General features: G+C 34.9%; 2 protein-coding genes across 3 annotated transcripts; both read left to right on the plus strand.

Moving 5' to 3' along the window:
• The first annotated feature begins 6,551 nt into the window (after positions 1-6,551).
• On the plus strand, positions 6,552-12,503 carry LOC110787382 (uncharacterized). Its single transcript, XM_021992001.2, has 5 exons — positions 6,552-6,943; positions 9,830-10,002; positions 10,938-11,139; positions 11,782-11,888; positions 11,991-12,503. The coding sequence occupies exons 1-5, from the start codon at positions 6,857-6,859 to the stop codon at positions 12,070-12,072; spliced, it is 651 nt and encodes a 216-aa protein (XP_021847693.1). The 5' UTR covers positions 6,552-6,856; the 3' UTR covers positions 12,073-12,503.
• A 520-nt stretch (positions 12,504-13,023) lies between these two features.
• Positions 13,024-18,776, plus strand: LOC110787380 (putative E3 ubiquitin-protein ligase XBAT35). 2 transcript variants are annotated; one of them, XM_021991997.2, is made up of 10 exons: positions 13,025-13,356; positions 13,676-13,790; positions 14,398-14,478; positions 14,740-14,828; positions 14,944-15,035; positions 15,260-15,341; positions 15,861-15,963; positions 16,049-16,096; positions 16,834-16,919; positions 17,805-18,776. In XM_021991997.2, the coding sequence occupies exons 1-10, from the start codon at positions 13,255-13,257 to the stop codon at positions 18,462-18,464; spliced, it is 1,458 nt and encodes a 485-aa protein (XP_021847689.1). In that variant the 5' UTR covers positions 13,025-13,254; the 3' UTR covers positions 18,465-18,776. The 2 variants fall into 2 exon arrangements, with proteins under 2 accessions (XP_021847690.1, XP_021847689.1); XM_021991998.2 differs by lacking the exon at positions 16,049-16,096 and having other exon boundaries at positions 13,024-13,356.
• Positions 18,777-22,569: the final 3,793 nt, after the last annotated feature.

Here is a 22,569-nt window from a genome sequence, read left to right on the forward strand (position 1 = left end):
TCGAGGATTGTGACTAAAATAATGAAGTTTCATTGCAGGTGAAAATTAGACAAATATTAGTTACTTGGGAAATGATAAATCCAAGGAATAATTCACTTCTTCCAAGGAAATCATCTTTGAAAAAATATGGATTTCCTTGGGAGAAGTAAAAATTTCCTTGGATTTATCACTTCCCTAGTTACTTTTACATGCATGGTTTAATTTTGAGTCAAACGTTAACTCAATAACTCGTGACTTTGGTATTAGATCTTGCTTCCCATCGGATTTCCACCATAACCAATACTTAATAGTGTCTATATTTTTCGAAGATGCTAGCGCAGATATGTGAAAATTGGTGCCAAACTAATTAAACGAGTGCAACTGCGCAGATATGTGAAAATTGGTGCCAAATTAATTAAACGAGTGCAACTGGATAGTAATTTTAAGGCAAATTTGTTAAAAAGGACCTTTTATAACCCAAATTTTGCGAGAAAGGACCTTATATAATTTTTTTTGTGAAATCACACCTTAATGTAAATTTTTTTGCGAGAAAGGACCTTATATAATTTTTTTTTGGTGAAATCACACCTTAATGTACTTTTTTTTTGCGAAAGACAACCAAAAGTAAATTTTCGGCATTGACTGAGCTTTTCCGGCCATTGACTTGCACGTGAGAAGCACGTGTGGCTTTATTTTGCTAATTACACCCAATTTTCCTCCAAAATTCTAAGATTTAAAACCTAAAGTTGAAAAAAAAAGTCGAAATAAAATCAAGTTTGAAAAGTCAAGACTCGGGAAAATCAATGTCTTTAGCCAACGTAAGCCACGCGTGCTGCTCACGTGCAAGTCAATGGCCGGAAAAGCTCAGTCAATGCCGGAAAATTTCCTTAGGTCCTTTCTCGCAAAAAAAATTACTTTAAGGTGTGTTTTCACAAAAAAAATTATATAAGGTCATTTCTCGCAAAATTTGTGTTATAAAAGGTCCTTTTTGGCAAATTTGCCTAATTTTAATTTGATAATGATAGAAAATTTAGAGTTGGCAAAACAATTACTTAAGTCCTAATAGGTTTAAGGAAAATTTGTAAATATTAATCCAACCTTTGTCCGGTTTTCTTTAATTAAGCCTACCTATGCGATATTTCTAAATAATCCAACCTTTATGACCCAACTACTATTATTAAGCCTGAATGACCGGTTATCTGCTACAAAGTCAAGGAAAATTTGTAATTATTAATCCAACCTTTGCCCGATTTTCTTTAATTAAGTCTACCTATGCGATATTTCTAAATAATCCAACCTTTATGACCCAACTACTATGATGACCAGCTACCTGCTACAAAGTCAACATTAAAAATCTTGACAACCTAAAGTTGGTTTTCCTCCTAAAATATTGGACACGTCATCATCACTTGCCACCTAAACAAGGATTTATTTATTTTTTCAAATTAAAAAACCCTTAACCCTTCTCTTCTCTGTACCGTGTTTCAATTCCTCTCTCCTCCATTACTGCTGCTTCAACCACAATTGTACTGGTTCATGACATCATCAGCGAATTTCTTGTGGAAATAGGTGACTTCATCCACGCGCATTCAAATTTCGTCTCGAAAATCGTACAATTGAAGGTGAATTTACGAACCTTAGCGTTTTTTTTTCCTTTTTTGGTAAATTTTGAATTTTGGGCTTCCTTGATGGTCAGTTCGTAAAAACCCGAGCTGTTGCAATAATATAGTTTTTTTTTTTTGTTGTGGGATATTGGTTATTGTGTTCTTGTTGAAAATTTAGAAAGAAAAAAAAACCTTGAATTTGAAGAAGATCCAGATCCAACAGGCAATTGCTTTACCCTAGCCAGGCAGCCATAACAATTGTTGATTATTTTTGATGAACTTCGAATGGACAGGTATGAGGGATCGACAATGGTGGAGAAGAGGTAGAAGAGAAATAATGGAGAGGAGTGCAGAGATGAAGCAGAAAATCGCAGAGGAGTGCAGAGATGAAGCAGAAAATCGCAAAGGAGAGACGAACGAAAATTAAAATAGCAATTAAATAAAACAAGGGGGGAAAATTATAATTTTTATATGCCACGTAAGGGTGAATACCGCCCATAGCAGGTTTGTAACTTGTTAGGCTTAATAATAGTAGTTGGGTCATAAAGGTTGGATTATTTAGAAATATCGCATAGATAGGCTTAACTAAAGAAAATCGGGCGAATATTGAATTAATAATTACAAATTTTCCTAGGTTTAATTTGATACTGAGATTAATTAAAGAAGCAATTGCTGACCTATATATTTATTAGGGGAATACTCCATGTCTTACCTGATATGCTAATGTACTGTAGCTAGCAAGAATTCCTTAAAATCAAACTACAATTTTAAATCAACACAAATTAGAACATGCTAACTACTCCGTAACACTTACTTATCTTAAGGCTTTCTAGCTAGAATCCCTTGTTGTGAATTAGGAAAACACAAGTTGCTCTATGAAGAAATGGTTGTAATGTAATTACTTCTCAAGGCAAATTAAAACACCGTCAAAGAAAAAAAATTACGGAGTTCTCTTTCTAATAATTAAGTTAAGACGTACTTAGAATCACTGTCAATCTCCCTAAAATAATGATTCATTGCATGACAATATTTAAAGGTTCTGTCAAACATAATGTAAGTAGAATTGCATCTAGTATAGTAGCTACATCCAACCTTAACCCAAAAGTAAAAGATCGATATTGAGAGCTTCTTTGTACAATCATAAAATTTTACTGTCCTTCCTTTAGACCATGTGCTGTAAAACAATTTCTCTCTCATCTTTCAATCTTCTTCCATCTCATCTTCCACTAACTTGACTCAACTCTTACTTTAAACCCTTATTTTTTTCCACAACTTTGACAAGGTCACCATACTCTCTCACCTACTTTTGCAAGAATACTGAATGATGATCCAGATCAATGTGTCAAGAGTAACTTGAAATTCTATTTCTCGACAATTCCTTTCGTAAGTTTTAAGAGCACAAAAAAATTATTTTTCATATTTGTTCAGTTATTTTTATTATATTGTATATATTTACAATTTTTTTTCCTGTGAAGAATATGCTCTGCCAAAATGATCCCGTATGGTGGATCACAGGATAGCCAAGCAACCGAGGAGAAACGGTTGGAAAATTTAATTGCAAGTGTAAGGCATGAGTTTGTAACCGCTGGTGTTAAGTCTTTAAAGGGATACCATCTGGTAAAATTATAAAATTGTTCTTTTCTTTATTTACATATGTTCGTTTTCCTTTGTCTAATGTTCTTTTCTCTGCCTGTAGTTGTTCTTTTCGGTGTGGTCTGGTGATCATTTTTATTTGATTGTCATCAACCAGAAGGCAAAGAAGGTGGAGATAATTGACAATCTCACTTTACCTGAAGAAATAACATACGATGATAAATATAAGATATTTGCAGAAAGAACTGTAAGTCTATTTACAGAAATTCGTCTAATATATTTTATTTTGTACTTTTAAACTTTTGTTCTTTTCTTTGTTATTGTTTGTTCTTTTACTAAGTCATATTGTTCTTTTGCCTTCAGATCCTTTCAATTTGAAGCATGGACAATATTTGCAGCACAAGAGGGACATCCATTGAGGAAGGCACAAATTTCACAATATGAAAAGGTGTTGCTTGAAATGCCATGGAAAAATAGAATAAACAAAACTGAATCTGTTGAAGGCTCAAAAGCATCAAGTAAAGTTTCATTACGCACAAAATTGTTTGATGAATCATCGGCCCCTCCAACTCCACCAAAGTACTCCTTAACTTTAGTTGACATATCCAGCACACCCGTATCAATAATCTTCCTTGCAGCCGGACAATGTTGAGCTTCATTTATAACTTTAAAGCAACTCCTTGTGGTTTGCATCCTCCACACCGATGCAGAAACAACACTTACTTCATTATCTCTATCTTCTCCCTCCTCAACAATTGTATTCATAGCCTCTTTTGTCTATCTCTTCATAATGTATCGATTGGGAAGCCTTTTAACATTATGGACAATAAAAACTCGAAGATATGAGAACAAAGAATGCCTATTTCTCCGAATGACTTGCAAGTACAATCAACAACCCTCTCTAACTCATAAATCTGACATTTTGTCTAATGAAATCCTTTGTAGGATGCCCAACAATATACTCAGAAACTGGATACTCAAAACGAATCTGTTCACTCCTCAAACCAACAGCTTTGATGATTTGTTGCTCAAATATCAAATATATTGCAATAGTGTACACATCCCGGGCATGCAAACATAACATGTTATCCGAACATGTATAATACTTATTACCAGTAGAAGAATTATAATCTCCCGTGTTCTCCTTACTTCTCCACTCATCAATTACATCCAAAAAACACTTATAAAAATCACATAAACCGTTGGTTTTATGCAACCTACCCGTTGTACGAAAAAAGCCGTGTCCGGCACGAGCACGAAATTGTGGGTCGTGGGCCGATTTTTTTTTGGAAAAGGCACGACAAGGCACGGCACGACAAAGCACAATAAATTTAGGAAAATTAGGCTTAGGCACGAAGGATCGGCCCGACCCGGCACGAAAGCCCGTGGACCTGGGGCCTGTTTTAAAATTTTGCAGTCCGACTTTGGCCTGGCCCGTTTAGGCCCACAACCCGAAGCCCGGCCTGACTCGGCCCACGACCATCTTTTAGGGTCACACAGGTAGGTTGTATGGTCCAAGAAAACCAAGGGCTACCGATATTCATTTACATCAACTATACTTTAATGCAAGGAAATTGTGTTGAGCTCTCTTGATTGGCTCACCCTCAACATATGCACATACAACATATTTATAGAGGTTGTATACTAGTACCTAGATTTTTCTATACTTTTCATTTATCTAGATTTTTCTTAACTAGATATTTCTTAAGTAAATTCTAGACATCACTTTAGCTAGATTTTTCTACACACTTTACACTAGATTTTTGTATAATACATTCTACATTTAGATTTTTCTAAATTTAGACCATGTGCTGTAAAACAATTTCTCTCTCATCTTTCAATCTTTTTCCACCTCACCTTCCACTATCTAAACTCAACTCTTACTTTAAACCCTTATTTTTTTTTCCCACAACTTTGCACAAGGTCACCATACTCTCTCACCTACTTTTTACATAAATCCTACATCAAATTCTCTCACCTACACAATTAATAATTTTAACCATCCCTAGAATTTATCATTAACACACAATATCGATAATCATAAAAATTGTTCATCTTTTATATTATTAATTGACATTATCGTTACTCCATTTGTCTCATTTTTTCCCCCTATGTTAACTAAGAAACTCTCACAAAATTAGTTAAATAAAACAAGTAAAACAAGACGAGGAAGTAAAATAAGGCGATTAGCATTTACTTTTAAATACTATTATCAAATAATGAGCATAAATTAAGAAACAATTAATTAATCAAAAAAAATTGGCAAAATAATTAACACCATGACTAACCGCCAATAACAGATTTTGTATTCGGTTTTCCAATCCAAAAATAATTAAAAGCATCTAATACATCTTTGCACATTCCCCCACTAGTCATTACCTCAAGGAAACCAAATGACCAAGGGGTCACATATGTGACCTCTGTGAAGTTATTGTTCAACTTGACAACAAGCTTAAGTTAACATTGTAGGTATTTTGAGAGGTCATCAATATATTCCACAGCCTCTCCAAATTTGGAAACACAAATGACTTTAAAGCCATCTATAAGATATTTTTTTTTTTGAAAGGTAAAGAAAAGAAACTTAGGAGCCCCTCCGCACGAGGATAACCATCTTTAACAATTAGAATAAAGATATAAGCACGTGCAACAACGAACATGAAAATGCGTACCAAATACTTTAGTACTCTTTGTTTCAAGTAAGATACGAAGTATCATTTTATCCATCTTTGTTGCATTATCGACTTACAGTGAATGAGAAAATCTTACTTTCAATCCCCAATCCTACAATAATGTTTTTGACTTGTTGGGATAATCCATACCCACAATGTGGAGGAGAACAATGAGAAAAACAAAGTAATTGTTACATACGGTGAAATTAGCTCCGCGATTTGGAGTGTCATCATTGGTTAAATATATAGTAGGTTACAAAATTAGTCATAATAATTGTATTAATAAACTTAATGTGACTAGAAGTTTATTATACATAAAATATCCTAAGAGATTCTATCTCTACCACACATTCATACCTCCGCAGGACCGCAGTTCTAGCAGGGGAGGTCGTACGCTAAGACTGAATTTGAAATCCAAGAATAATTGTGTGGAAGGCCCTTTGTGAAATAAATCCCAGAATTCTCACAAATAAGTCATGATATAGTAAGAGTAAGTTTGGATACAATCAGATAATATTGAATTCAAACTAAATAAGTTGAGCCAAACGGATCATGAATAGCCTAACTCCCAATATCTTCATAAGTCCTAAACCTAGTCGGTGCAACTAGTTCCGATTTGGTCCAATTTTGAACATGTGTTACACTAATTAGGACTATCAAATTGTATCATTTGCCGGTTATAAATCGATGTCAATCAGGTCAAATCGAATAATGTTCTGACTTCTGTGCAAGATTATCGTGCTTGTATAGATTGAATGCATTAATCTTTTTATTTTTTCGGGTCACTCCAATTTTCATTGGATGTCCATTGGATCGGGTGAATTTGAGTCTTTTACCGGCCGTATTCACGCCCAGGCGGCCCAGCTAACACTGTAACAGGTTGGACCTGCAAATCAACCGCCCTGCGCGCATACAACATTTTAATCTGGGTTTTGTTTCTCTCTCCTTCTCTCCAATTTCCTTCCTTCTTCTATCGAATTAATCGAAGGGGAATATCAAAAGTAAAGCTTGATGATGAGGTGGGATCGTTTGTTCGTCCCCACAAAATACATTTATGCTCGAACCAAGCTTGTTTACGCTGCTGCTCTCTCCACCCAGGTCTCTCTCTTCCTCTCACTGCTTTTGAATTTCTGAACTGTAATTGTATATTTTGTCTTTGATTACTCATTTATTCTTCTGGGTATTTGTTATTTTTTGAGATTCTTTTCATTTTTAATTCCATCGTTATTACTGCAATCACATTTTAGTTTGTGGGTTAAACCCCAATTGTTTGTGTGTGTGCGCTTTTGATCTTTTCAATCTCAAAATGTCGAAAGCTGTTCTCTTATTACAAATGAAGGTTTTTGTTGTTTAGGGTTTTGCTGTACGGATGAAGGAAATTATGTTTGATATGTCGACTGTTACTTTTGTAAATTGTAATGCTGCGCGGCCTGCGGCCTTCCTTTTAAAATATTTATCGGATTTTGGAGAATTTTGTTTACAAAACTGTAATTGTATTGGGTTTTGGATGTGTTTGTGGAGCAATGTTCTTGGTCCGAAATGAAGCGTCAAGCCTCCAATGTCTAAAAACCCATTTCGGAAGAGTGTCTGACACTATACTTGAAGTGACACGAAGAGTCTGAGTAAGCCTCCAATGTCTAAAAACCCATTTCATAAGTGTCCGACACTATATTTGAAGTGAAACGAAGAGTCTGAGTAAGATAGCTAAGTAGCAAATAGATAGTTATGACCAAGTGAAACTAACTTGCTTGGCAATTCATTCAACAACAACAACAAAGCCTTAGGGCACGATTGGATTGGGTGTAATGGATTATGGGGTAATAAAAGTCAAACCACCATGATAAAAGGACAATGAAGGTGAATTGAGGTGGTTGCAAGGAGGGTGGTGTGGTGGTATTGTGATGAGAAGTTGTGGTAGTGGTGGTGTTGTGAGGAGAAGGGAGGAAGGGGGGAAGTAATTACCCCTAAATGAGGGTAATAATCACCCTAGTGGGATGGTGGGTAACTATTCCCCCCATGATGAGGGTATTTGTTCCCCCTTCCCTTTTATTTTCTTCTTGCCAACACTAGCTTGTTCCCTTTGCCACCACTTCATCCCCTCATCATCACCTTCAATTACCTTAGTTTGACTATTATTACCCCTTTAATACATTACCCTCAATCCAAGCATGCCCTTAGTCCCAAAATGTTTTGGGGTCGGCTAACATGAATCGTCGTAGGAGATCGTCATTGTCACCAATCAAACCAGAAAGGAGCGGGAAGTTTAAAATAAAAAACAAGGAAGAGAAAGTGGAATTAATGAAAGTAAGATAAGATCGTTATTGGCGATTCATTCATAGCAAGGATATACAAACAAGCTTGTTAGCTTACAAGTCCAAGTAAATCAATGTGAGATCAATGTTCTTGGCAATTGAAAGTTATTTAGAGGCCCGATGACAATTTTATCCCGGTGTTTGTGCACAAAAATGGAAGATTTTTAATATTCTTCAATGAAGTTGAAAAGAGGCCGTCATGGTGATGCATTGATGAGTTTGTAATTTGCTCAAGGTGAGTTTAGTTATCTACAAAGATAGGAGTGGCGGAACATTGCAATTCTTCTTAAATTTAGTTTATTACACAAATTTACCGGATACTTCACTTAGGAAGCTTAGGTAAACAAAAGTTGTTGTTCTCTCTAGCAACCAAGAAAGAGGGGATCTTGTGTATCTATCAAGGGTTCAAGAATTCAGGGAATGAAGAGAACGTGTTGAGCTTACCCTCTTTGTCTCTAGGAACAATAATGAGCCTAATGCAAGATAACAAACTCTAGTACTCCAGGGAGAAAACCAAAATCACTGCCAATAGAACAACGTACAATTGATAAAAGTTGAAATTCTTCGACTTTCTGCCTGAATATTCTTTCTGGATGAACCAGGAGCTCTAATATTGGTTTCCTGAAATATGAAACATACTATTTGCCTGCATTCTTAAAAGCTTGATCTTGCTCTCTCTTTCATGATTTTAACTGACACTTAACTTTACAGTCTCTGTAGTAAAACTTTGCGTTTCTCCTTTTTGTGCATTTTGGTTCTCTGACTCTTGTTCAGTTTTGAGGTTTGCGTTGATAAGATGTCTGAACCGATGGTTATTAAGTCATCTTAGTGAGAGTAAATAACTTGTTGAGATCTAATTAGATACCTTTTTCCGTGTCAAAGTGTGCTCAAGTCATACTCATGAGTCATTTTTCTTGGAAATCTAGGTCAAATGGTGAAGCCCGTGAAGGTGAATCCGGTTGATTGTTGTTCAGTTGTTCCCCTGCTAGATTTTGTAGATTGAAATTTTATGGGTTGGGACTTGGGAGTCTTTCGGAGAAGGTTCAAATCTCCCATATGGTGGTAGACAACGTTTAGAAGCTTCCATGTGTAAAAGAAGTCAACTCTTTTACTTAGGAATTGAAAATGTAGCTTGGTTAACACTGAAATTAATCGTCTCTCGTCTCTTAAAGATTGCCCCATATACTTATTTTGGAATTTTCCCTCATACCTCTTTTGATATCTTTACCCACTTGCTCTCTCAATCTCTCTCCTCTTGTACTCAACTTTACCATCGCATATGCAAAACTTTGCCCAAGCCTAATAAAGTGAAAGATGGGGTATGGGGTAAACTTTAAGAAAAGGAAGGGGTATTTGGTAGTTTTAATATATGGTATTATTAGTATATAAAGCCTTTGGTTGGTCGTTGGATATTGCATGTTATTCTGTGGTCAACATTTAAGAAATTTGGTATATAAGAGCGTCCATTATATTATTTGCATGTTTGAATACTATCAATTTTGGCAGATATCAATGAACTTGTGGATTCTTTCCATTCTATTCTCAATGGTTTTGTAGGCACCAGAATCTTTTTCCATTCTTGCAATGCAATGACTAGAATATTGAGATGATTCGTGTATTATATTCATCTTTTAAATGCAAGATGTTCTGATATTATCCTATAATGATGTAGAAACGCCTTGCTGGTGAAATCGCAGATGGGGATACTTTGGTTACCTTCTGGAAACATTTTATCAAGGGGAAAATGACTTATCTTTACAGAAATGAGGGTCAAGAGATGGCACCAACTATTCCTGGGAAAGTTGAGACTCTTCTGATACGTAACTTGCCCTGCCTAGATCATGAGTAATTCTTCTTCTAAATTCTATGTTAATTGCTGATGTATCTCAGTTTCCTCTGTGATCGGCTTTGTGTTGATTCTTAGTGCCTTAGTGGATGCCATTAAAAGATTTTTTCCATCAATTAAGGAACTTTTTTTTAAAAATGAATACTTCGTGTTCGTGCATAGAAATGAATTGAGTGATGTTTTCAAACTTTTTTTAGTGACTTATACTTAGTAGCAGGCGGAGTAGTAGCAGTGATACTATTATAATCCTCTTGAATTGATGCACATATTCCAACTCCATGTATCTTCATTCTGTAGATTGCTTCACCCATATATCACTTTATTCACTGCTCCTATTACCAAGATGATTGGTCATTTGGTTGAGTGTGGTGGTATCTTTGCAATTGTTTTGATAATGATCCCTGGGGAAGTATTCTTATGAGAAATGTGAGTGGGTGAGAGCATTCTCCTTCATAAATGCAGGTTTTAGTCTGGCTTGATAAAAAAGTAAGAATAAGAGAAAGTGAGAAACCATGGTCTTTACATGTGTTTACATACCATTTGATACCTCCTACAGTCCTACTACCTTAGTGTAGTGACGGATTGGAGGGGTATGTATACATCCTTTCCTTCACAATTGCAAAGAGGCTATTTCATTAGGCCTTTGACCAGAAGGCAGAACAAGAGATAAATGACAATTTGGTGAAACATTATAATCAAATCCATTTTCAACTTGTTTAAAACAGTTTTTGATGGACAGTTTTTGTTTACTTAAAGAAAAAAGAGAAGTGTAAGAAGAAAGACAACATACTTCGTATCATTTTAATTGGACTTGTTTTTACAACTTAGTTTATGCTTAAAATTGATTTGTGTGAGGACTAATTGCTTTGAGATATTCAATTATTCAGAAGTATAAATCCTTTGCTAAAAGCTAATTCTGTCAAACGAATATCAGGTACAGAATAAATTATAAACAGGTTTCTGTTGGTGATGTGGTCCTCTTAAAGAACCCCTTAGATTCAGATAAGTTTCTGGTAAGGAGGTTAGCTGCTGTAGGAGGTCAAGAAATGGTGTCCACTGATGAGAAAGATGAGCCTTTTGTCGTTGAAGATGATCAGTGTTGGGTTCTTTCAGACAACCAAGAATTGAAGGCAAAGGTATGTTTTCATTTTTAAGACAAAATTTACAGCTTATCTATCCCTTGGAGCTACCTTAGTATCTGTGCAGTTGGCTTTTCAGCTATATCATACTTAAAAGATGGACCTCAGGAAGTAGCAGTTTATTGAACATATCTGAAAGCCTTGAAAAGAAAAAAGCTACGAAATCCTGCGGTTTTCAAAAAATGGGGATAGTTGTGTTTTGCATACTCGTTGACAGTTTTTGTGCCTGGCTGAAATCGTTTCCAGTTCACGGTGCTATTTCCTCATGTGTGTGTTTCCTGAAAGCATTTATTGCACATAAAGCTAAAAGTTGTGCTTGTGTTTTACCAAATTTGATGAATGGTACCAAGTTGTGACTTTCTGAATGTCTATGAAAATTTAACATATAAAGAACTGATTACATTTTCCTGTTATTTTCATGCTAGTATTTGGTCCTGCAAGTTACACATGATATTTGAGGGAACAATGCTTCTTAAGCATGCCCCTAATGAACAGTCACGAGCGTTCCTTTCCTCCCCTCACTGGCTCAGTCTTCTTTGATTCTCCTGACAAAAATGTAGTCTTTCTTGCTTCAGTGTAATGACTAATGCGTAGTAGTGTTATTAACTTCTTACGTTGCTATGCTCTATTTCTTTGCAGGAAGCCAAGGATAGCCGTATGTTTGGTCCAGTTCCCGTCATGGATATAATGGGTAGAGTTATCTATAGGTTCCAGTCAATGAAGGATCATGGACTTGTGGAAAACAGGTGAACTCTTATGATCTTATCATTATACTTATCCCGTTTCCTGTACAATAACAAAACTAAACATCGACTTTTTTTTTACTTGGGTGTTTTCTCTTCTTCCAGCAACTGTAATTCGAAAGAGGACACAGCCGTTCTTAATTTCGAACTCGAACTCAATGAGATGCAAAAGATTTCTGAAGCCTGAATGCTGTGTAGAAATCGGTCCTTTCATTTGCTGCCAAGTTCTGATAATTCGTTAATATTGCATTGTTCAAGTGTTTGTAGTCAATTTAACCTCCAAGTATTTGCTGAACAACAGTTTTGTACATTTTGGGCTGTTAGGGAAGGTATACCAATGTTACTACCTTCACATACTGCTAGTCTGCTACTTCAAAGTCTGTTTCACCAACTCGTAACCAGCGATCAACTAACTTATAGTCATCAAGTCATCAACCAACAATGATTCAATGTGTTGTAGGCTACTCTCTAATGGCAGTATGGTTGGTAGTTGGCTGTTAGCAAGTTTCTATTGCGGCATTCATTGGCGCCAACAGAACTTGCATCTGTCCCCTAACTCAATGCTTAATCACAATAAATTATGAATTGATGGGTTACTAATTGTTTACTTTGGCGGAATTCTGGCTTCCACATTTTACTACTTTTCACTTATTTCTTTGTCTTGTGTGAAAAATGAGTTAAGAAGGGTAAGTGATTTGTTGTATCGAATTTTCTAACAAGTGTACGGTGTACCTAGGGCTGGCAATCCCTGACCCGATCTGATAACCCGACTCGAACTGGACCTGAAGTTACTGAGAGAAATACGAACCCGACCTGAACCGAACCCGAATGACCTGAAATGGATCCGATTTGACCCATTTGTAATAGTTTGTAGTATCACTAGATAATCTTTTAGAGAAGAAAAGCGTCTTGACTTTTGGTTACGAGTACCTTTCTCATAGTTACTCCGTATCACTTAGGACTGTATATTATTTTCCAATAAATAAATTTGTAGAGTAAGGACTAAGGAGTGCGATTTTAGTAGGAAGCTTCAATTGTCAAAGAATTCCTTAACCACCAAGAAATAATAATACACGGAATTAAGTGTCATTTTATTTTCATCATTTAATATAACACGTCATCATCTTCATCTATGAACATTTCATACACGCAAGCGGTAACACATGAAAAACAATAAAACCCCACAATCTTAGAAATATCTGAAATTCAGGATTAATTCATTTCTTAAAATCCCTTTTTTCTTTCAAGATATTTTTTTATAAGGGTTTATATTTCCTCCTTTTCTCTACCCAGAAAATTTGAATTGTTGATCAATTTATCATCATTTTTTATAATATAATTGTAATTGTAAATTATCAAATAATAAAAAATGGGGCAACAACAATCAAAGGCTGAAGTGCTGTACCAGCAGGTCGCTTATGGAAACATCGACAGCATCAAAGCTCTTCACGGAGAAGGTGCTGGACTTGAGGTAATTTTCAATTCATTATTCAATTTTCCAAAAAAATCTTAGTTTTGTTACAAATTTTAGCTTTTGGGGGTGAAATTAAGGACATTTTAGGGTTTTTAAATTCTCTGGTTTGGAGCTGAATCAGTAATTTTGTAATTTGAGTAATTAGGTGCTTTTAGAAATTAAAGATCATTGATGTAATCTGGTTAATTCTGTATATTGGTTGATAAAATCATAGGGTTTGACTGAAGCATTGTTCAATCAAATGTTGTGGGTTGGTATGGCCAATACCGATTAATTATTGGAAGTTAACTTGTTTAAACTGATGATTGTGATGCAGTATGTGGATAGAGAAGGGAAGACTCCATTAGCACTTGCTTGTCTGAATCCACAGCTTTTTGATGTTGCTAAAACTCTAATAGAGTTGGGTGCCAATGTCAATGCATATCGCCCAGGTACCGTGAATTTGCATTCTTGTTGCCATTTGTGTCTGTTATGGCTATTCATTATCTACGCATTTATTTGATATGTTTGTTGATTACAACCCCTTTCCGGACGAAATTGGTTGCATAGTTGGTGATTTGTTGGTGTAAAAAATTATTCAAGTTGACTGATTCGATTGTTAGTAGCAAAATAGCAGCTTGATATACTAGTAGACTGCACTTCTTCCTCGTGAGTGTCTATGTAAACTTCAGAACAGATCTTGTACAGATTATTCTTGCACATTTTGTGAATATTATTTGCCGTACTACTATGTGATATGAAGAGTGGTGACTGGTGAGATACTGAGGTATATTGTCGTCTGTTTGTGCTTGCTTTTAAATTCTTGTACTTCATCAAGCATGTATAATGAAAAATTATGCACATTATTTTGCGGTATGGAGTCATGAACTGTTTGTATTTCTGTTTCATTCTTGTCTTTGAATCGTTCAGAATCGTCCTCTGTAATGGTAGGATGTTCAACACTGGGTATCTTTGCATATTGAAGTTGCATGCTTATTTTGTTTGACAAAGTGCCTGCATATTCAACTGATTTTCTTTTCTTGATGATAATACATGTAGGTCGTAATGGAGGGACACCTTTACATCATGCAGCAAAACGTGGCCTGGAAAATACTGTGAAGTTGCTTCTTTCACATGGAGGTATCTTTCTTTTTTCTCAGTATATCATTTCCATGATTTACAGATTGAATGTGAGGATTTCTTTTTAACTAACACACTATTTAAGGAGACACAAATTCTAGAATATTCGTTCGTACCGTTTTAAGATTCATATCTGAACTAAATATATATGGCAATATGGCATTTGCGCACTATGCTCTATCCAGTTGGAAGCTGGGGTGACTTATTAGTTATATGATTTTACAATATGGACTTAATAATTTGTTCTCTCTTGATTCTCAGCAAATGCTCTAATGGTCAATGATGATTGTCAAACCCCACTAGAAATTGCTAGGGCAAAAGGCTACAGCAATGTAGTTCGTGCAATTGAGGTATTGGTTCTCTAATTTCTTGCCATACAGACCTCAAATGCATTGTTTACCTTTCGTGAAAAATGATAAGAATTTCATGTAACTAATGCTATAATTTCAATTTTGATTCCTGTAGAATCACACCTGCTTATACTCTGGCTGGTTACGAGAGCTTTATGGGCCAGGATTTCTTGAATTGCTAGCCCCACAGCTCCTTTCAAGAAAAGTGTGAGTCCAAAAACCATACTACTTCTTTTCTGCTTGCTCAGTAAAGGCTACTCTTGGGATTGAGTTATTTAAAATTGCTCCATACTTTTTTATCTGTCTTGGAATGGGATGGTTCTGATTTTTCTTTAATCAATCTATGCGGTCATGTTTGCATCTTTCTATCTTCTGATTCTCAATGAATTCATATGGAAATCCTGATCCCTCATTTAAACAATCTGATACAGGTGGGTGGTTGTTCTTCCATGCGGTACTCGTAATCTCAGAAAGCCTTTCAAGTTGGAGCTTGCCATTTATTCAACTATACAGGTATTTTTCATCAAATGATTTTTGATGATTTCCCCAGATACCTACATTTTCCTACAGGCTATGATGTGATGTTTTTCGCTAGCTATCTCTTTGAAATTGAATATGAAAGATTTGTTTTTATAGTTCTCATTTTCCAGAGGTATGATCAACTCTTGATGAAATCTGTTTTGTTCAATCAATGTAGGCCACTTGATTGTATCAACGCCCATGTGTCGCATGTTTGGAAATCAACTTAAAAAAACGGCTTATCTAGAAGCTAATTTTGTTACGGTTTATAAGCCTTTTATTGGCAGATATAGTGCTAACCGAAACAGCTCTTTGCTTCCAGCATCTTAAGAGTATTGTCAATTTTTAAGATTACAAACTTGCAGTACTAGTAGACTTCATGCAGTTAACTGTGTATGCACTTCTTGCCAAATGGGCATTGTAAATTTCAGCATTATTACGCCGGTGATGGTCTCATTAAAGTTTTGCTTTGAACATCAAACTTATCGTGTACACTTTTTTTTTGGTCAATAGGATGCTGAACCTCGTACAAATATTGCTTTATGGAGGGCCAATATGGAGGAACCAGATTTTAACCAGCCTGATCCTGCAGTAATAATCACTGAAGTAGCTGCCAGTAATAATTTCATCCTTCTTCTCCAGTAGCTCAAAGCAATTAATGTCATTTGCAGTCCTTGATTGGTTTTTGTCTTTGTTATTAGTTCGAAGGCGTGGAAAGAGGAGAAGTTGTAGGCCTCGACATGTTAGTCGTAAGTCATCTAAGGACCACTTTGAAATTTGCATTGAGCCCTAGAATATCTTCTTCAGGCTTGTGCTATCTTTTAGTTCGTTATGCACTGATAGGTCTAAGTCTAACCCACGCATATCTTGGCCATTCCCCTAATTATGAACTTTGGTGAAAAAATCATGAGAGAAGGGTTAGAAGAACATCCTTTGCTAGTGAATAAGAACTTTGGTTTAAGCTAACAGCAACTTTCTTTTATAATCCGTATAATGGACATGTATAAACTTCACAAAAAAATCTTTTTTACTATTATGTATTTCGCATACTAGACATTGGTTCTTGGAGACCTTTACTTGGGCGTATATCTTATGGTTGCTTGCCATTGACTTTGATAACTTTCTAGTTTCATTCAATGTGTGATTTCACCTGCTTAATTTTGAGGTCCTTGTCCGATGCTCCTCGGTGCGCTTATGTCATTTGGCTTGCGCGCAACCTCGCCCCCTAGTGATTTGACAAGTCCAAACTTTAGCTCTTGCAGACACGCATGCTCCACATTTCCACATTAAGACGAATAAAATTAGTTTGAATTCGTAGATTTTGTAAGAAATGGCAACAAGGATGAAATATACGTGGTTATTTCTGAGCAACAAAATACTAGTCTTGTTATTTCTGTTATCTGAATGAACTGTTTTTGCTGGAATCATTGTCCTTTTGAGTTCATAACTAGTTAAAGTACCCTGAACTTGATTATCCCCTTTACAGAGACACGCATTAAACTCACGCCAGTTAATGAAAGTGACAAGCAACAGCTTCAACAGTTCTGTAGTGCATGCAAAGGAATACCACAGGTATAACCCTTCTCAAAACTGCTATCCTTTCATCTTATGATACAGCATCATTGATCTTTTACTACTTGTATATTGTTGTCAAATGAATGGTATTATCATGTTCTTCATAAGCACTTTTCCAGTTTACCCTACACACCTTGTGCGAAGTTGTAAACTTCAATACTTGAAATCCACATATGGAGACATACCTTGTACCTGAATTCTGGTTCATGTTCTCAATTCCTATTCATACTTCCATTTAGAGGAATGCATGTTGACTTGCTTGCAGACATCAAAAGCCTGGAGAAAGAGCATAGACGTGATTTGTGCTAACAAATTTCATTTATATGATTTTATGTTCCGTACTTGAAGTTTATTGTTATCTTAAAATTTCTGGTGGTTAGAGAAACAGAGAGAAAGAGAGATGAACATTTTGACTTGAGAATTGCCAGTTGTGTTTAACAGTAGCAAATTAAATTATGATATAACTTTAACTTCTGGTGGTTACTACCTGTCATCTTTTTCCCTCAAGATAATTTATAGGTAATTTCTTTGCATATTCATCCCTAATATTATTGTTTATTATGTTAACATAACACACTCTTCCAAATTTTATACGAAGTATTAAAAAAGGTCAATTTTGAAGATAAAAATCACTATGGTAGTGAGCAATAACCACCAACAACTATGGGATATTAAGATCACCCCTTGAGAATTGCCAGTCAGCACTAGTACTTTCTGAAGAAACTTTTGCAGCGTTTTTTAACGAACATTTATCCATTATTTGTGTTGTGACATCTCATGAATGTTTTTTGCCAAATACGCACACACCCTTTTCAGTTGACATGCCATTCAGGAAAAACAGCATTCAGCTTATCTTCACCTGTTTGTTCTTGCTTAAAATAGGTGATGCATCCAAATTTCCCCTTCAACACTACAACACCAGTTGTTCCATCAATTACACTACCAGCTGCTGCTGCAGAAGCCTCACCAAATTCTGTGGATACCTCAGCTGCTTCTGAGGAAGATATGGAGTTAACCATGGCAATAAATGCCTCTCTTCAGTCGGCTATAGAAGAAGGTATACCCTTCGACCATATCCAGGCACCCAATGAAGCAAGTTCATCCTCTACCGTTATGCCTTCTGTTCCCTTCAAGGGTAAAGTTGACCCTCCTTCAAAAAAACTAAGTTGCTCAGAACAGCTGGTTGAGGAAGAAGGAAGGCCTAGCGACTCTTCTTCCATATCGACCAATGACACTCCGACACCTATGCCAGTTCCATCAGCCCCAACTCTTACCGATGAGGTTATGTCCGATGGTCCTATCCATTATCCTACCATTGATTCAAGCATGTTTGAGAAAACATATACTACTGAAGATGGAAACCAGAGAGCTGGATCTTCGTCATGTGTAATATGCTTCGATGCTCCAGTTGAAGGTGCATGTGTGCCCTGTGGCCACATGGCTGGGTGCATGTCGTGTTTGAATGAAATTAAATCTAAGAAATGGGGATGCCCTGTTTGCCGCACCAATATTGACCAAGTGATTAAGGTGTATTCTGTTTGAGCGCCATCTTCAGCGTGTTCTCTGTGAATGAAATGTTACATGCTGAATTGATCTGCAACTATGCATCTGCCATTATACTATGGTATATGAAGAACTCAGAAGTTAGTCTATGTTTCGGTACTAAAGATGAATGTCAATGTATCAGATGCCGCCATTGTCCGTCCTTCCTACAAGGAAAATGTTATTACTAGAGAATTATACTCGTAATTTTGTAAACATTAAATTTCTGTAAATAGACTTGCAGCTAGACTGATAAACATAAATATTATACGTATGTAATTTTTCTAAATTAAATACCTTCATTTTGTTTTAGGTTTCTGTTTTATCTGATTCTGATAATTGAGTTGGATAAGAAAAAATGTTGAATAGATGTTTGGAACTTCAGGTGGGAAGCTGATGCATTTCTACCAACACACTGAGTTTACTGTAAATATTGTCAGAGTCAAGTCTTCATTATTGACCCTATTTCAACAAAAAGAAACAAATTTGATGCACAAACATGTGCTCTTTTGAACAAACACAACACTATACATAATTTATGAGATTTCTGTTATGATAACAATCTTAAACTATTTCTGAAATCTTCACCAAGAAACAGCAAGTCACCAAACATTCCATATTCTAGGTCATGTAACGATTAGTTATTACGCAGATATTTGAAACTAAATAATACTTCGTACAAAGTACTTCATTTAGAAGCATATAGACGTATCCGTTATACTCCATATATTTTTAACCGTTTACTATATTTACTACTCCGTACTTCTTATACTCCATATATTTTTAACCATTTTTACTATATTTACTATATTCCCAGTAATATAACAAGTATCAATTTAGCAAGTCCAGTCAAGTGTTGGCATAATTAGCTTATGCAGCATTATTGATGGAAAACTGGAAAGGACAAGTCTACATATAGAAATGTCTTAAATGAAGGAAGGGTCCCAACTCCCAAATGAGTCAAAGCATATATCGATGACAAGTTGTGGACCAAACTGCATCTTGATGTGGGCTACACCCTCAGATTTTGTCTCAACACCATAATAAGATGTGGACTCAACTCGTTCTATTTCTATACCTTTCAACCCTCTTTTAACAAACCCTCTTATCTTATAAACCAGGCTCATAAACATACTTCCTCCATTTTTCAATACTACTCCGTACTTTGTACTCGATAGTTGTTTTGTTCACATGGACGTGTCGGTCAGGACTCAGGACTCAGGACTCAAGAGTCTTGAGACTGGTTGGGATTCAAAAATTTAACCAAGCACATAAGTCATCCTTTGTCAAGCAACCAAATTAGTGGCGGAGTTTATAAATTATAATTAAGGTAAAATCAGACTCAACAACATCAAGTATAGCTTTTGTGCACCTAACAGCTCAAACTTTCACAAATAGCCAAAACAACACCAACTTTTATATAGGCTTTGCATGTTATATTTAGTCGAAGATGAAAATTTTTCAATACTTCTTCTGTTCCGCAAAGGATGCATCATTTCTATTTGCACGTATGTCAATACGCTTTTGAACATTAATATCTCTAAATGCGTATAAGTAAAATTATAAAAAGTTGATATTTGGAATCCTTGCATTAATACGAATTTAACAAGATCTCACTTGACTATGTTTTTTTCTTACACAACAGTGAAAAAATAATTGTCAAAGTTGATTGATGAATAGTGCGCAGATGAGAAACTATGCATCTATTATGGAACAGAGGAAGTATATTAATTTTTATTTATTATTTATTTTTACATGTTTTCTTCCTAAACTTTCCACCATTTTTTTTATACATATTTCCTTAACTTCACACCTTCTCTTTTCTCTCCCTAACTCCCACCTGCAGAACTATGATGTGGCAAATAGTAGGACTCTTCCTATTGCTCCCTCAGTTCCTAAGTACTTGTCCTGTTTTTCTAATCAGGTATTCCGTATTTCCTTTTCCTTGTCATGTTTACATTTTTTGACATACATTTTTTCATAAATTATGACTGTTTTTTCTAACAAATTCTAAACCTTTTTATACTTTTCATCTTCGCATTCACTTTTATTTGTGCTTTATCAATAAATAATTGTCTATTTTATCTTTTTCCCCATAAAAACACCCATAATTTTGGTTTTTCTTTCACACTTTTCACATTTCTTAGTACCCGTGTATTTTATCAAATGAAATAACTATTGAGGAACGGAGGGAGTATTAAACAGAAATAAGATCGATCTGTAATGCCAAAAAAAATAAAAAAAAATAAATAAGATCGATCTGTTCCAAATTCCGATATCACAAAAATTATGGAAATACACTTCGTTGTAAAAGCTGTTGAACAAAATAATAGTGGATTATTGACAAAACATAAACAGGCAAACAAAATTGGCACGGTAGGAATAATATTTTATCGTTATATAGTCCTTTTCCTATAAATTAGCCTCATTTGCTTATCTTAAATCCTTTGTCTCTCTCACTCCACCCTTTTTTTTTCTTGATGTTAATTTTCATGGAATGATTACATGAATTGGACGTCACCTGAGAAAACCCCTGAAAAGCCAAGACAGTACCACTTCCCTAATCCTTTTTCTTTTACTCCTTTTTTTGTGAGAGAAATTTGATCCGCAATCAATACTCCGTACTTGCATTCTTGTTAAATAAATAAGAGCATCAATACTGAGGGATTCTTAGCCCACTCTTTAGGAGAGAGAAAATTTTAAAGTTAGCTCTTAACAAAATTGGGGTAGCTATTAGCCCACTCTTATTTATTTAGAGGTTGTTGGCGACATCCTCTAAATAAGAGGTAACTCTTAGAAATTAAGAGGGGGTAAGGTGGAATGTTGATTGATATTGTGTTTGCCTTTTGGCATTTTAATTACAAAAATAAAATTAAAAATATGATAAAGTTATCTAAGAGTTAATGTATAAGAGTTAGTGTATTTCTTGTATTTTTTGGTACCTAACTCTTATTAAGAGTGATAATGAGGTGGATTAGGAGAGAGACTAAGAGGGGGAAATAAGAGTTATCATTACAATTGATGAAGGTTCTAAATTACGGAGGACAATTTTCTAACTTTTAATAATCGTACTCCATATTTTTGGACTGCATAATTTTTTAAATATTTAATAAAGGTAAGAACAAAAGGAAAAGTATAAAGAGACATTACTCATGGGGAAATTCCTAATTCATCCCACTACTGGACTACAAATATTGGTTAGATAATATTTGATGTGTAACATCAAGGTTGTCAAATTCGGTATTCTACTTTGAATCGGAATAAACTCTTAGAATCGAAAGTTCGAAACGTATAATCGAATCGTAGAATCGCAAGATTCTTGAACAAGTATAATCAAGATTGTATACTCAAATCGCATTGAATTGAAGTGCTTAATTATATTATAGGTGAAAGCTTAATTAATAATTGAAATATATAGTTGTTTTAACAATCTAATATATATATATATATATATATATATATATATATATATATATATATATATATATATATATATATATATATATATATATATATATATATATATATATATATATATAATTGAGGCATATTTGCTGAAATATTAGAGCGCCATGTAGGATTAGTAATGTTTTCGGCCAATAAAAAATAAGATTTCTAATTTATTTTAGAATTAAAAAATTCAAGTGCCACGTAGATAATTAAATGACACGTGGATATATTTAATTAGATGACACGTAGATAATTAGATAATTAAATGACATATGGATATATTTAAATGCAAACAAAAAAAACTTAGATCTAACCTAAAGTTTATCATTGATACATGCACATGAGCTACGTGTAGTTTATCATATAATGAATTTTATCATTAACAAATTAATTACTATTGGCATGAGCTACGTGTAGTTTATCATATAATGAATTTTATCATTAACAAATTAATTATTGTTGCTTTCCTATGTATACTCCTAATTAGATACATGCACATGAGCTACGTGTAAGCTTGAGTTAGATAAAGACAAATCCTATTAGATGGATACATTGAAAACTACTACTAGGTAAATTAGATAAATTGAAAATTCTAATCAAATAATTATTCCAAGTTAAATACTAATACTAATGCCCATATTCAAATTTAAAATTC

Source organism: Spinacia oleracea, chromosome 3, assembly GCF_020520425.1.
Source record: "Spinacia oleracea cultivar Varoflay chromosome 3, BTI_SOV_V1, whole genome shotgun sequence".
Lineage (NCBI taxonomy): Eukaryota > Viridiplantae > Streptophyta > Magnoliopsida > Caryophyllales > Amaranthaceae > Spinacia > Spinacia oleracea.

What these genes read in the sequence shown, in the direction of transcription:
- LOC110787382 (XM_021992001.2), top strand. Translation starts at nt 6,857, where the DNA reads ATGATGAGGTGGGATCGTTTGTTCGTCCCCACAAAATACATTTATGCT. An exon ending in TTGCCCTGCCTAGATCATGA is followed by an intron (nt 10,003 to 10,937) that starts GTAATTCTTCTT and finishes AACGAATATCAG; the next exon opens with GTACAGAATAAATTATAAAC. An exon ending in CATGGACTTGTGGAAAACAG is followed by an intron (nt 11,889 to 11,990) that starts GTGAACTCTTAT and finishes CTCTTCTTCCAG; the next exon opens with CAACTGTAATTCGAAAGAGG.
- LOC110787380 (XM_021991997.2), top strand. Translation starts at nt 13,255, where the DNA reads ATGGGGCAACAACAATCAAAGGCTGAAGTGCTGTACCAGCAGGTCGCT. An exon ending in GTTGCTTCTTTCACATGGAG is followed by an intron (nt 14,479 to 14,739) that starts GTATCTTTCTTT and finishes CTTGATTCTCAG; the next exon opens with CAAATGCTCTAATGGTCAAT. An exon ending in AATCACTGAAGTAGCTGCCA is followed by an intron (nt 15,964 to 16,048) that starts GTAATAATTTCA and finishes CTTTGTTATTAG; the next exon opens with TTCGAAGGCGTGGAAAGAGG.